General features: G+C 42.2%; 2 protein-coding genes across 6 annotated transcripts in view; one reads left to right on the top strand and one right to left on the bottom strand.

Annotated features, from left to right (window-relative positions):
• Window positions 1-429: 429 nt before the first annotated feature.
• Window positions 430-12,592, bottom strand: ZNF146 (zinc finger protein 146). Of its 4 annotated transcripts, none has more exons than XM_060185847.1 (3): window positions 12,458-12,592; window positions 9,139-9,336; window positions 430-3,199 (listed from the first exon to the last, which is right to left on the bottom strand). In XM_060185847.1, exon 3 carries the CDS (start codon window positions 3,081-3,083, stop codon window positions 2,205-2,207), a length of 879 nt encoding a protein of 292 aa, XP_060041830.1. In that variant the 5' UTR covers window positions 3,084-3,199; window positions 9,139-9,336; window positions 12,458-12,592; the 3' UTR covers window positions 430-2,204. The 4 variants fall into 4 exon arrangements, with proteins under 4 accessions (XP_060041830.1, XP_060041829.1, XP_060041831.1 ...); XM_060185846.1 differs by having other exon boundaries at window positions 12,435-12,573; XM_060185848.1 differs by lacking the exon at window positions 12,458-12,592 and adding an exon at window positions 12,151-12,270.
• Window positions 12,545-13,892, top strand: part of ZNF565 (zinc finger protein 565) — a 31,512-nt gene continuing 30,164 nt past the window's right edge. Inside the window, exon 1 of one of the 2 annotated variants that reach the window (XM_060185838.1) lies at window positions 12,545-12,678. The gene's annotated coding sequence lies outside the window, so the exon portion shown is untranslated. The remainder of the gene's footprint in view (window positions 12,679-13,892) is intronic. The other variant, XM_060185837.1, reaches the window with a different exon arrangement.

Below are 13,892 nucleotides of genomic sequence, written 5' to 3'. Positions count from 1 at the left end.
TCAAATGAAAAAAAATTTAATGTCAGTTGGGCATGGGGATAGATAGCAAAGAGCCTGTGGCTTAAACAACCCAAATTCAATCTCCTACAAAAGCATAAACCAGAGTTGATCAGTGCCCGGGGGGGGGGGGGGGGGAGGTATGACTCAAGCCTCACACATGCATGAATTATCAATTCCAGGCTCAATTTCTTTCATTCCTTTGTTTAAAGGAGAGATATTTTAGCCCCACAGAGCTCTTATGTAGTGCTTAAGCTCTATCCCGGCACACTGTACATGGCATGCATACTCTACTAGATGAGCTATGTCCTTGCCCCTGAACAACTCTTCTCATGCCCATTTTATCATGTAAAACAAACAATCAAGAGAATTCAATGGAGAAAATTCCTTCCCAAGGTGTATGGACATCAAATCATCACATTGTACACATAAAATATTTTACAATTTTATTTGTCAATTATACCTCAGTAAAGCTAAAAAAAAAAAATAGGTATCTGTTAAAGCAACAGAAGGAATGAAATAGTGTGCAGGTTAAAACTTGAGATGCTGGCATTTAATTACAGACATTATGGGAGGCAGAAATGTTTTCCTCTTTTTAAAAATCAAAACAATCCAAAATGTGATTTGTTTTTATGCACAAGCTGTTCACATGGACATTTACAGGACAGGGAAACTAACATTCAAAATTCATTTTATCTGAAAAAGACAAATTATATTAAGTCTATGCACATACCCTTATTTAACTAAAAGTTCTTTAGAAACTCTAAACTCAAATGATGTTGAAAATGTTAGATATGTGAAGATACAGACCATACAGGGTACACAATAACACAAAAATATATTAAAACAGATCTGGCTTATGCTATCATTTAACTTTTTAATAAAATAGATAATTTCATATTACATAAAGAGAAAGTTCATCCACTTATTGATAAAATTTTAGAAATATTTTCTATAAAAAGTTTAGTATTTGACTGGGACTGAATCCATTAGAAGATGATTCTACAAGTACAGTGTTCCCATCCTCACCCCTTTTCTTGAGAAAGTTTAAAAATACAGAAAAGTACAAAAAATAAGACAAAATATCCATATACCACAATACAGAGTTATCTAGTATCTTGAATATTTCATTGCAGGTTTTTGTTTTTAAATGTGTATCTATATATAAAACTCATATTGCCTTTAACCAACCCTACTCTATATCCCACTCATTCTCTTCTCTTCAGTCCTCACAGGTAACCACTACCAAAAGTGGGCCGTATCCTTCCAATTCATTTCAAAAACATAAAACACACACACTTATATGTATCTACTATCAATATATAGTACTGAATCTTATGAGGGAAGTCTTAATTCAAATGTACAAAATCAAATTAATATTGAAACTAACAAGTGTTAGCCCCCAAGACTTCATTTTTACCCCCTCAACATTTTAGATATCTTTCTCAGTTAAGACATGTAGATCTCATTTATTCCATATTACAGATATACAGTATTACGCATTTCCCATTTGGCTCCTAATGGTTAGTTGTTTCCAATTTATGGCTACTACAAATCATGCCACAGTAAATAGCTTGGTATATACTCCAGAGTAGAATTGCTAGATAATTTTGAATTCATTACAAGGAATGTTTTCCTACTCCCAAAGTCGTAACTATCTAATTATATAGTTTTCATATTTCTGGTTTAATCCCTTGACCTTACCCTTTTGTAGAGTTTATAGTCGTTTTTTCCCTAGGAGATTAATTACTTCTATCATTTAGAAGACAGTTGCACATCTTCTTACCTCCTAGTATCATTTCTGTCATGCTCTAAATTCTAATAATGCATAGGTATTTCTAGTATCTCTTCTGTTCCGCTAAATCAATATCAGTCTTTTTCTTTCCAGAATTTCAAACTTATTTCTTAGTATATTGAAGATCTCTATCTACGCAGACAGCAAAGATAACGAGCAGATTTTCTACTTCAGTCTTAGTGGAAATATGACTAAAAGTTTCAGCATTGCTTAGCTGTAGCATTTTTGTTGGGCACGAGCTCTGCATCATACAACCGTCTTTCTTCTCAATGTGAATCATCTGATGTCCTACATATTTTTAGTTTTAGTTTCCTCACTTGTGATGTCTTCTTCAGAATGATTACTTCTGGTATTCTATGAAGTTTAAAATCTTGATGAATACATTCTAGTTTTCAAGATTTTGACAGGATTTTTAATGGGTATGAATTTTCTGGTGTCTAATGTGGTGTGATTTCTGACTAAAAGCTTTTCCACATTCACTGCATTGGTAAGGCTTTTTACCTGTGTGTATTCTTAAGTGCAGGGCAAGCGTTGAGAATTGAGAGAAGGCTTTCCCACATTCATTACAACCATAGGGTTTCTCACCTGTATGGCTTCTCACATGCACAGTAAGAGATGAACTTTGAGAGAAGGCTTTTCCACATACATTGCATTCATAAGGTTTATCACCTGAATGAATTCTCACATGTACAATAAGGGACGTTCGTTGAGAGAAGGCTTTCCCACATTCATTACATTCATAGGGCTTCTCTCCAGTATGAATGTTTTGATGTTTTATAAGGTACTTCTTCTGGCCAAAAGCTGTTCCACATTCGTTACATTTAAAGGGTTTCTCTCCAATGTGAATTTTTTCATGCTCAGTAAGGTTTGATTTGCCACTGAAGGTTTTTCCACACTCTTTACATACAAAGGGTTTCTCTCCTGTGTGAGTTCTTTGGTGTCTGATAAGGTTTGACTTCTGGATGAAAGCTTTTCCACAATCCTTGCACTGAAAAGGTTTCTCTCCGGTGTGAATTTTCTGATGGGTAAGGAGGTTTTCCTTTTGACTAAAAGATTTTCCACACTCATTACATTCAAAAAGCTTCTCCCCAGTATGGGTGTTCTGATGTTTAATGACATACTGCTTTTGACTGAAGGCTTTGCCACATTCGTTACACTCAAAAGGTTTCTCTCTATTATGAAAATTTTCATGCTCAGTTAGAGTTGATTTGTGACTGAAAATCTTCCCACATACCTTGCAGGCAAAGGGGTATTCCCCACTACAGTTGTTCTGCTGACTGAGTTGTGACATCTGAAAGGAAGTTATCCAACATTCACAAGATATCTCTCCAATATGAATTGTTTGAAGAATGAAGATTTACTTTTGACTGAAGGTACTTCCACATTTCCTACATTTGCAGTGCTTCTCTATGACCTTTTAAATGCAGAATAAAGGATTAGGTTTTAATGCAAATGTATTCACAGTACATTCAAAGTGTTTTTGCCAAGCATTAATTTTCTTCTGCTTAATGAGTTTTTCCATGTAGCTACAGATTGTTTTAAAAGCATTTTAAAATCACAGCTTCTCTCCAACCTGACTTCTATTATTTAATCAAGTATGACATGTAAGTGAAAATTTCCACATATTTAGTTAATTCATAGGGTTTCCCTCCCTAGTATTAATGCTACTTTGTCAGATGGAGTTCAATTTTTAAAAAGCATTTTATTTAAGAGACAGAAAGATTAGGGGGAGCAGGGGCCTGGTAAGAGCACTGCTTAGCTCTGGCTTACAGTGGTTCCAGGGATTGAACCTAGGACATCAGAACCTCAGGCATGAAAGCCTTGCATGACCATTACATTATCTCCCCAGCCCAGAGTTCATTTTTTTTTTTTTAACAAGACGTTTCTATACACATGTGCACTTTTAGGGGACAATTATAAAGGCAGAATTTCAAAACTGAAATTTCAAAAGAGGGAAGCTACAGAGATGGTAGTAGGGAACCTCCCTCTAAAATTAAAAGGGGATAGAAAGGTGTGTGGAGAAAAGTAACATTCATGGGTATATAATATTTAGATAATTCTTGAAAAGTAAAATTTCCAAGTTTATTTCACCAAATTAGAACAGCAAATGAGGTATTAATACACAGAATAAAATAAACATATAAAACTGGGGTCTATCTGAAGGAATGAAAAAACCAACAACTCTATTATTACTATTTTTTTAAAAAAAGGTATGGGGAAGGGCAGTGGCACACGTTGTTTAAGCACACAAAGTACTTACTGTGCACAAGGACCTGGGTTTGAGCCCCCAATCCCCACCTGCAACGGGGACACTTTATAAGCGGTAAAGCAGATCTTCAGGTGTCTCTGTCTCTCTCTCCCCATCTTTATCTCCCCTCCCCTACCAATTTTTCTGTCCTATTGAATAAAATGGGGGGAGGGGGGATGGACACCAGGATTGGCGGATTCATAGCATCCACACAAAGCCCCAGCAAAAAAACCTGGATTGCCCCTCCCCCAAAAAAAGGGCGTACACACAAAGATGATAGGCAACATCATGAACACATATGTACTGACAAACTTTACCATAATGTAAGCACATGCAAAAGTTTAACACACAAATGAGGGCCAGCAAAACAATTCACCTGAACAGTGAGCCTGCTCTGCAAAATGCATGACGTAGGCTCAAGCACAGGCCCCCATCAAACAAGCCTAAGTTTTGGTGCTGGGATTCCCCTAAACCTCCCACCTTCTTATATGTATCTGAAATGTGAAAAGTCAGTCCAGAGTGGTGAAATCCTGGCAACAAAAACAAAGAACTAAACATGTAAAATAAAAAGTCCTTCATGTGACCCAGCAGCTAGAATTTAGGATTTAAAATAAAAGGGTTGTCCCCTACTATCCCCCACTCCCCCATTTAATAAGTAGATCTTAAAAGATGAATGAATGGATGGGGCCAGCAAATGTTTCACCTGGTACAGCACATGTTGCCATGCAAGGAACTGGGTTCAAGTCCCAGGTCACCACAAAAAGAACTTGTAGGGGGAGTGCCTACGAGTGGTGGGTGGTGCTACAGTGGTATTAGTGTCTCCTAGCCTCCTCCTCGCTTTCTATCTAGAGCAGGGGTGGGGAACTTTGGCCCGTGGGCCATACAAGGCAAACACAATCATTCTGTCTGGTTTTGTCTCCGTATTCAATAAATCTGGTTTTTGACTCAAAATTCAACAAATCTAGGGGCTTTTATCCTAACATTAAATACTAGTTTATAATTTGTGTATGGCCCACAAACGATAACACAAATACACAAATGCGGCAGGGCTGGGTGGTAGTGCACCTCTTTAAGCGCACACATTACAGTGCTCAAGGATGCAGGTTTTCAAGCCCCTGGTCCCTGAATGGAGAAAGCTCATGGGTGGTGAAACAGGGCTGCAGGTATCTGTCATTTTCTTTCTCTCTATCTTCCCCTCTTCTCTTAGTTTCTGTCTCTAGCCAATAAATAAGATTTACAAAAATGTGTATGTATGTACAAATGGCCCATGCCAATTGTGTAGACACCAAGCCCCAATGATAACCCTCGTGGCAGAGAGAGAGAGAGAGACAAAGGAGGTGGTGTTAAGACTGAAGGACTCTGGCAGGAGGAAGATGAGGCAGGTTTTATTACTATTTATCAGTATCGGTCTCTCATCACAACTGAAGGATTATACTGATTATACCCTGGTATTTGTTTGGAAACTTAAATGTATCAAATAGCATTTCCTGAAAAAAATTTAAACAATAACAACTCAGAGGATAACACAATAGCTAAGAAAAAGGAGTTCTAGGGGCCAGGTGGTGGCGCACCTGGTTGAGCGCACATGTTACAGTGCACAAGGACCCAGGTTCAAGCCCCCGGCCCCCACCTGCAGGAGGAAATTTTCACAAGTGACGAAGCAGTGCTGCAGGTGTCTGTCTCTCTCCCTCTCTATCATCCCCTTCCCTTTCAATTTCTGACAGTCTCTATCCAGCAAATAAAGATTTTTAAAAAAATTATTAAAAAAAAAAAAAAGAAAAAGGAATTCTAGAAAACTTATTAGGGGCTGAGTAGTGGTTCTCCTGGTAGAGAACGCATATATTACCAAGCACAGAGAACCAGGTGTAAGCTTACCCCAGTCCTCACCTTCAGGAGGGAAACTACACAAGCGGTAGAGCAGTGCTACCTTTCCCTCTCTTATCTCTCACCCTCTATCAAAAAGAAAAAGATGGTTACTAGGAACAACAGCACTGTGAAGGCTCCAAGCCCTAGTGGAGGGGGGGACAGAAACTAGTTAAAGGAAATATCCATGTTAAGTTTCAAAAACCTTACTCATTGAAAAAGGTTCACTTGCTACCCTGCATAATAAATAAGTTACCTAGACACACTGTGATATTTCAAAAGAGAAAATAGAGGGCATAATAATTTTCAGGAAAAAAAATCAGAAAAGGTGTCAGAATGGTATAAAATTTCTCAATAAAAAGATGAGAATCTAGAAGACAATATTCTGAAGAAAAAAGTCTAAGCATAAGCCTATCAATCCAATAGAACAGCCTTAAACAAATGCATTTTAGATATTTATTTTTAATGGAGGAAAGGCAAACTAGCTCAGCTCTGCTGTATGGTGGTGATGGGAGACTGAACTTGGGTCTGAGTAAGTAATTTTGTTAGACTAGTAATACTAGTGCTCAGAAATATACCTTTCCTCACAGAATGCTATTAAAATATATACTTCAAAACCAATTGGGCAAGAAAGGCTATAGACAAAGGATTTAAAAAAAGAAGGGGTGTATGTGAAAAACTGGAGAAATGTCTATGATAGGATGATGAAAACTATTAAGGTAAGAGCTAAACACATGCTGGGGAGACAAAAGGGAAAATGAATATAAAAAAAAGAAAAATGGCCACTAGGGGTGGTAGAGTTGTGCAGGGTTTAATAACCCTGGTGTGTGTGTGTGTGTGTGTGTGTGTGTGTGTGAAGTATAGCTACTAATTCAATCAATTAATTAGTTTATTGGACAGAAACAAATCAGAAGAGCAGAGAAGGAGAAAGAGGGAAACTATGAATCCACTGCTCCTGGCAACCATTTATTCCATTTATTATTTTTTTGTATTTTATCCGATAGGGCAGAGAGAAATTGAAAGTGGCGAGTGACATAAAGAGGGAGAAAAACAGACACCTGCAGACCTTATTTGCCGCTTATGAAGCTGGGAAGAGGGGCTTGATCCTGGGTCCTTGTATGGTTCTTTACTCATAGTAGTACTATGTTTCCTTAATCAGTTGCACCACTGTCTGGCCTCCATTTTCTTTTTAAAAAAATATATTTTTTAAATTTATTTTCATGACACACACCAGAGCACTGGCTTATGGTGGTACGGGAGGATTGAACCTGACACCTTGGAGCATCAAGCATGAGTCTTTTGAGCAACCCTTATGCCATCTCCCCAGACCTTAATCATAACTTTTTTTTAAAATTTCCATTTTATTGGATAGGACAGAGAGAAATTGAGAAGGAGAGGAGATAGGGAGAAAGGAGACACCTGCAGACTTGCTTCACCATTTGTGAAGCAACCCCCTACAGCTGGGTTGCCAGGTGCTTGAACTGAGATCCACCTCCTTATGTGGGTTCTTGAGCTTCATACTATGTGCTTTTTTTTTTTTTTTTAAACTCCGTGCACCACTGCCTGGTCCCCCAATCATAACATTTTCTTTCTTTCTTTCTTTCTCTCTCTCTCTCTTTCTTTCTTTACCAGAGCACTGATCAGCTCTGGTTTATGGTGGTGCAGGGGATTAAACCTGGGACTTTGGAGCCTCAGGCATGAGAGTCTCTTTGCATAGCCATTATACTATCTACCCCTGCCCATAACATTTTATAAAAGATAATTACATCACCCTGTATCTGGATGGTTTATTTATTTTTTTAACCAGAGCACTGCTCAGCTCTGGCTGGCGGTTTTTTTTTTTTTTTTTTTTTTTGCCTCCAAGGTTATTGCTGGGGCTCAGTGCCTGCATTACAAGCCCCACTGCTTCTGGCAGCCATCTTTTCTCCATTGCTGCTGCTGGGATAGGACAAACTGAGATAGGAGCGGAAGACAGCGAGAAGAGAAAGACACCTGAAGACATGCTTCATTGCTTCTCTCTCAAATTATGGCTGTCTCTAATAAATAAAGATAATAATTAAAAAAAAGAAAAGAAAGTTATGTGGGGGGCAGTGGCACACTGGGTTAAGCACACATAGTACAAAGTGCAAGGAGCCAAGTAAGGATCTTAGTTCGAGGCCCCAGCTCCCCACCAATAAGGGAGTGAAGCAGGTCTTTCTTTATGTGTCTCTCTTCCTCTCCCCTCTCAATTTCTCTCTGTCCTATCTAGTTAAAAATGAAAAATGGAGCTCCAAGAGCAGTGGATTCATAATGATGGCACCTAGCCCCAGTGATAACCCTGGGGGGGGGGGGGTGATAGTTATATAGGAGGGAGTTGGGTGACAGTGCAGTGGGTTAAGTGCAGGTGGTGTGAAGTGCAAGGACCAGCATAAGAATCCCAGTTCGAGCCCCCAGCTTCTCACCTGCATGGGAGTCACTTCACAGGCGGTGAAGCAGGTCTACAGGTGTCTTGCTCTAGCCCTGTCTTCCCCTCCTCTCTCCATTTCTCTCTGTCCTATCCAACTACAACAACATAACTACAACAATAAAACAATAAGGGCAACAAAAGGGAATAAATAAGTATTTAAAAAATAAAGTATTAAAAAAAAAGTTATGTTGGGGCCAATAAAGTAGCTTACTGCAGTGTTTGTCTCTCCCTATCTCCCCCTTCCTCTCAATTTCTGGCTATCTCTATCAAATAAATAAAGATAATAAAAATTTTAATTTAAAAAAGGAAAGAGAAAGGGGCAAGCAACTGAGCACACACATTAGCATGCACAAGGACCTGAGTTCAAACCCCTGTTGCTACAAGCAGGGGGGAAGCTTCACAAGCAGTGAGGCAGTACTACAGGTGTCTCTCATTCCCTCTATTTCCTCTTCCCTTCTCAGTTTCTGTCCTTTCCAATAAAACAAAAGGAGTGGGAGTGGCCACCAGGAGCTGTAGATTCAACCATGAAGTAGTAAGTCATAGTAAGGACACTGGTGGCAGGAGGAAAAAAAGGATAAGAAAAGAAAAGAACAGGAAGAAAGCACCCTGGTGACCCAGTAGATCTCTGGACGTAAGCATGAAGCTGCAAGTTCCATCTCCAGCACTTCATTTACCAGAGTACTGTTCTGGTTTTGGTCTATCTTGCAAAATAAAAGTGACCTAGGAAAAAAAAAAATCACTTCAGAGGGATCGGTGCAAGAGAGCAACTGTCAACTGTCATTTACTCACCTGGACAGGTTTCCTTTCCACTTTTTCTACTCTCAAGCAGTCTTCCTGCCTCCACAGAAGTTCACATACAGCTCAGTCAGTTTATAACCTGCTACTGAGGAATGACACAGCACGAGAAGGTTAATGCTAGGGTCAAAGTACCATGCTAGAACTCAGCCCGAAGAAGGTGCAGTTTCCAGGGATGAACAGGAAGTAGCCCTGAGGGGAGAAAAAAAAATAAAATAAAAATGATGTGCTTTACTGCTTAAAAGCACACACAATTACAAGAGCAAAGGAACTAAGATTATCTGAATCCTAAATTTCAAAGTCATACCCATTATGCCATAGGAAATTTCCACACATACACACATTGGGGAAGTAAAAGTTGTATTTACAGAGGAAAGTTGCTCTAACCTGACGAGTAGCTACTGATACCTAGTATCACACTCTCAGACTTCCTGAATGTATGTTAACTGCGGTCTTCAATACTGAATGAATTTAGTACTCCTGACTATGACAACTTATGATTATTGGAAGTTAGCTATATGACCATAACACATTCAGAAATAGAAACTCAAAATTTCCCTACTTTCAGTTTTTACTGGTTGCAACAGATTCTGAGTAAAACTTTATCATGCTGTTAAAAATGTACTATGTGAGTTACACACACCTATGCATTCAAGAATTATTTTTAGTGAGCAGGAAGTGGTGTCACAGTAGGGTACATGGCTTTGTAAGTGTGAGGCCTTGAGTTCTCTCTCCTATTAAGTACATATTTTATCAAATTTTCAGTGCTGAGGCTTAGAGGTCCCAAGTTGAATCTCTAGCAACACCATAAGCAAGAGCTGAGCTCTAGTCTGTTTCTTAGTAAAACAAATTAATATGACTATTATTTACATGGAGACATAGAGGAAGAGAAAGAATGAAAGAGACCACAACACCAAAGCTTCATTTAATTCTATGAGGGCTGGGCTCAAACCCAGGTCACATACATGGCAAAGCTGCTCACAATCCATGTGAGCTATTTTCTGGACCAAAGTACTTTTAATATTAAAAACTAAGGACATTGTTGGGACAATTAACAGAATTTGAATATGAGCTTTTGATTAAACAACAGCAATATATCGACACCAAGACAATTCTGATTCTGGTGGTAGGGGATAGGACTTGCATGCCTATGGCTCCTTTGACATCCTCCCACCCCAGTGCATGTGCTAGCAGCACTGGCTTCTCTCTCATATGAAACTCTCTTCCTCACGTATGATTTAAATGATAAAATAGGCAGGGGAGAGAGCATAATGGTTCTGCAAGGCTTTCATGCTTAAGGCTCTGAGGTCCCAGGTTCAATGCCACCATATACCAGAGCTGAGCAGTGTTCTGGTTTCTAGCTCTAGCTCCTCTTCATTAAAAATATATGAGTAACAAAATAAATAAAAGCTTTAAAAAACAAATATATATATATTTATTTTTGCCTCCACGGTTATTGGCAGAGTCTCAGTGCCTGCACTATGAATCCACTGCTCCTGGAGGCCATTTTTTTCCATTTTGTCTGCCTCTCTCCTCTCAATTTCTGGCTATCTCTATCCACTAAGCAAATAAAGAAAATAAAAAAGTTAAAATATTCCCCCCAGCACGGCCAAGTACCAGTGATGCTCGGTTCTTTGTCTTTAATAAAAACGAGGGCCAGGTGGTGCACCTGGTTGGTACATGCAAGGGACCGGGTTCGAACCCCCATCTGCACCATTTCACCAGGTGCCACAATGCAGTGGGCACCTCACTCCCAGACAGTGTTTTCTTCACCGTTTCACTCAGGAAAATTAATAAATAAATAATACTAACAATAAACACCGGGAGAGGGACTGTCTGTGTGCAGGCACAAACCCCAGCGATAACCCTAGTGGACTGCAAATAAGTAACATTTTATTTTGCAAAGAAGAGAAATACTGTTGTACCCCTCAGCAGAACTTGAAATGTGTTTTCTAAAGTTCTGCATATTATTTTTATTCCTAGTTACTTAAAAAATGTACTTGGCTACGACTGTAAATAAGCGGTTTTCTTCTGCTACATTTTCTGTCTCCTTGAAAGCTATTCGTTCCACGAAATACTTTTTTTTAGTCTTATCATTTTTAATTATGTGAAGGATGACTGGGTGAATTGCTCAGAATAGCTTTTCCATAAAGAAAGAAAGAGAGGAAGGAAGAAAGAAAGAAAGAAAAACAAAACCATCTTTCCAAGCAAAAGTAATTTCCTTCATCTCACAAAATCCAAACCGCGACTGATTTGGGTGGTAGGACACTAACCTAGTCCAGACTTGTGGGTAAATTATTATACATCGACGACTTAAATTGTCTTCAGAAAAAGAGAGGCAGAGGCAGAGGCAGAGACAGAGACAGACAGAAAATAGCAACTGCCTGGCCCGGAGCCACCGCCGCAGCCGCAGCGTGTGGCCGCTGACAGTTTCATCTGCGACTTTGCAGCTGCCTGTTCAAGCGCCCCAGTGACAAGGGCACTGCAGACGATCCGCAAGAGGGTTCCCGAAACCAAAGTTCCTCTGAAATAGTTTTACTTTAAAAGAAAAAAAAAAAAGCATGGCGATCTGCATTCTACCCACAACTGTATTTCGATGCTTATATACACATATAAAGTCTTTTCCACTCCTTCACCACTTACCCCCCCATCGGGTGTGCAGGCGCAAGGCCGCAGCGCTTCCGGCCCGGCAGGTGTCCCGAGGCGCAGCCCCGCGCCGGGCCCCGCACCCCGCTCCCCGGGCTGCCACTCGCGGGCCCGAGCCCCCGACTCCTCCCTCGGCCAAACTCGCGGCCGGCCGCGGGCCCCAAGGCCCGGCCTGTGCGCGGAGGCCCCGGCCCCCACCCTCCGCGTAGGTCCGAGGCTGGTAGACCCACTCCCCACTCCCACGCCGCAACCCAGGCGACGCGGGACCCTCCCCCTCCAGCTCCCCGACCCCACCCGGCCGAGATGCCCACATCCCACCTCCTAGTTTACGCGCCACGTGGACCCAGGGGCCGGACTGACCCGCGGACAAAGACCAAAATGTCCACTCGCAGCCCCGCGCCTGCGCACTGAGAGAGAGAGAGAGAGAGGGAGCACTCCCAGAAGTCTCCGCGACGCGGCCCATAAGGTCCCCCCGGCCAAAGCCTAGGCTGTCGACCGACACCCTCCCATCCACACCAAAGTCGTCTCTTCCGGCCTTGGACTACATTTCCCTTGAGGCTTTGCCGGTCAGAGCCCTTGTCTCTTTCAGGACAATCTGGCGGCCTATCCCTGTGACTATGGGCTCTCGGGGTGAGCAGTCCTACCTAGGAAGAAGATCGGCCCAAACCTTGTAGTACGGTGGGGAGCGGGAACTCCCTCTTTGGAACCACCCAGTCGCAATATCAAACAGGCCGAGCCCAGATGCTGTGCTACTAGATAGCCATCTTGTCCGTGACTGTTTCTGCTCGGGACTACGTTTCCCACAGTTCACAGCGGCCCGGCGTTTACGTCTCTCTTGACGTCGTAGCGAAATCCTTAACTCCGCCGCGGACCAAGGGAAGGCAGAAGGTGAGGGGGTCTGGGAGTCCGGGGCGGGGACGGGGACGGGGACGGGGCGTGTCCAGAGCCGCGGGTTTGTGTGCTCAGGCGGGAGCGGACTGAGGATGCGTCATTATGGGTGTGCCCTTGACTCATGCGTTGGGTGTACCGTGACCGCTCGTCTCTAGGGTGTATGTCCGCTTGTGTACTTGCAGCCATGCGTCATAGTGTGTCCTGGGTGGGGTGGGGTGGGGTGGGGTGGGGCCTCTGTGACAGTGGGAGTGATCCAGCCCGGGCCGCGGGATCTGGAGTGTAGCTTTGCCCGAGGTTGTGATTGCAGGGCTCGGAGTGGGGTGTGTCGTTTGGGCTGCGTGACATTGTGGCCGTGTGACTGTCTACACAGCGTGCAGATGTCCGCCTGGTGCGGCTGCGGGGTCTCTCCAGGGCGCAGGCTCAGCGGTCGGGCCGAGTGCTGGGGACCGGGACCGGGACCGGGACCGTGTGGGGCGTTTAGATGTGGGTGTGTTGGGTGGGGGGCCGTGACTGCAGGAGCCATGTGCACGTCGCGGCAGTGAGTAGACTGACTGTGATGCCAGCTGTACAGCAGACTGTACAGCGTGTGAGCGTGTCTGTATTGGTGGCCGAATGTCTCCAAGCTGCAGGTGTGATCGCATTTGTGTGACACTGACATAGCACCCTTTCTGCAGTACCAAGCATGTGGGTATGAGATACCTTATCTCCAGTGCTAGAAAAACAAAAAACAAAACCTAGTGGTTTTGGACAAATCGTGACCCCGTGACACTGACCACTGAGTACATCTAGTCTTCCTGACCTCTCTCTACTGTTTGGAAATAGAAGGGGATGAACCTTCAAAAATGTCCAGTTTGCTCATGATTCCTTTTTACTTTCTTTTTTAATCCTTTCTCTTAAACCTTTTTTAAAAGACTAGTGGTGTGTGTGTATTTTTTTCCTCAGGGTTATCGCTGGGGCTCGGTGCCTGCCCTACGAATCCACTGCTCCTGGAGGCCATTTCCCCCATTTTGTTGCCCTTGTTGTAAAAGACTAACGTATTTACGGACAAGAGAGAAATTGTGTACATGTCATGCTAGGGATTGACCTCAGCATCTCATGCTTTGCAAGTCTGGTGCTCTAGTCACTGTGCGACCTCCTGAACCACCTTTCTCTTAGATCCTTAGGAGAGATGTTGAAAGGGGGAAATAATTACTACTGAACAACCAAAAGCC

Source organism: Erinaceus europaeus, chromosome 2 (genome assembly GCF_950295315.1).
Source record: "Erinaceus europaeus chromosome 2, mEriEur2.1, whole genome shotgun sequence".
Lineage (NCBI taxonomy): Eukaryota > Metazoa > Chordata > Mammalia > Eulipotyphla > Erinaceidae > Erinaceus > Erinaceus europaeus.
Note: the sequence above shows the minus strand (reverse complement) of the source record. Positions and strands in the feature narration are given on the sequence as shown.

Bases quoted from the DNA above. Each gene is read 5' to 3' on its own strand.
- ZNF146 (XM_060185847.1), bottom strand. From the start codon at position 3,083: ATGTCACAACTCAGTCAGCAGAACAACTGTAGTGGGGAATACCCCTTT.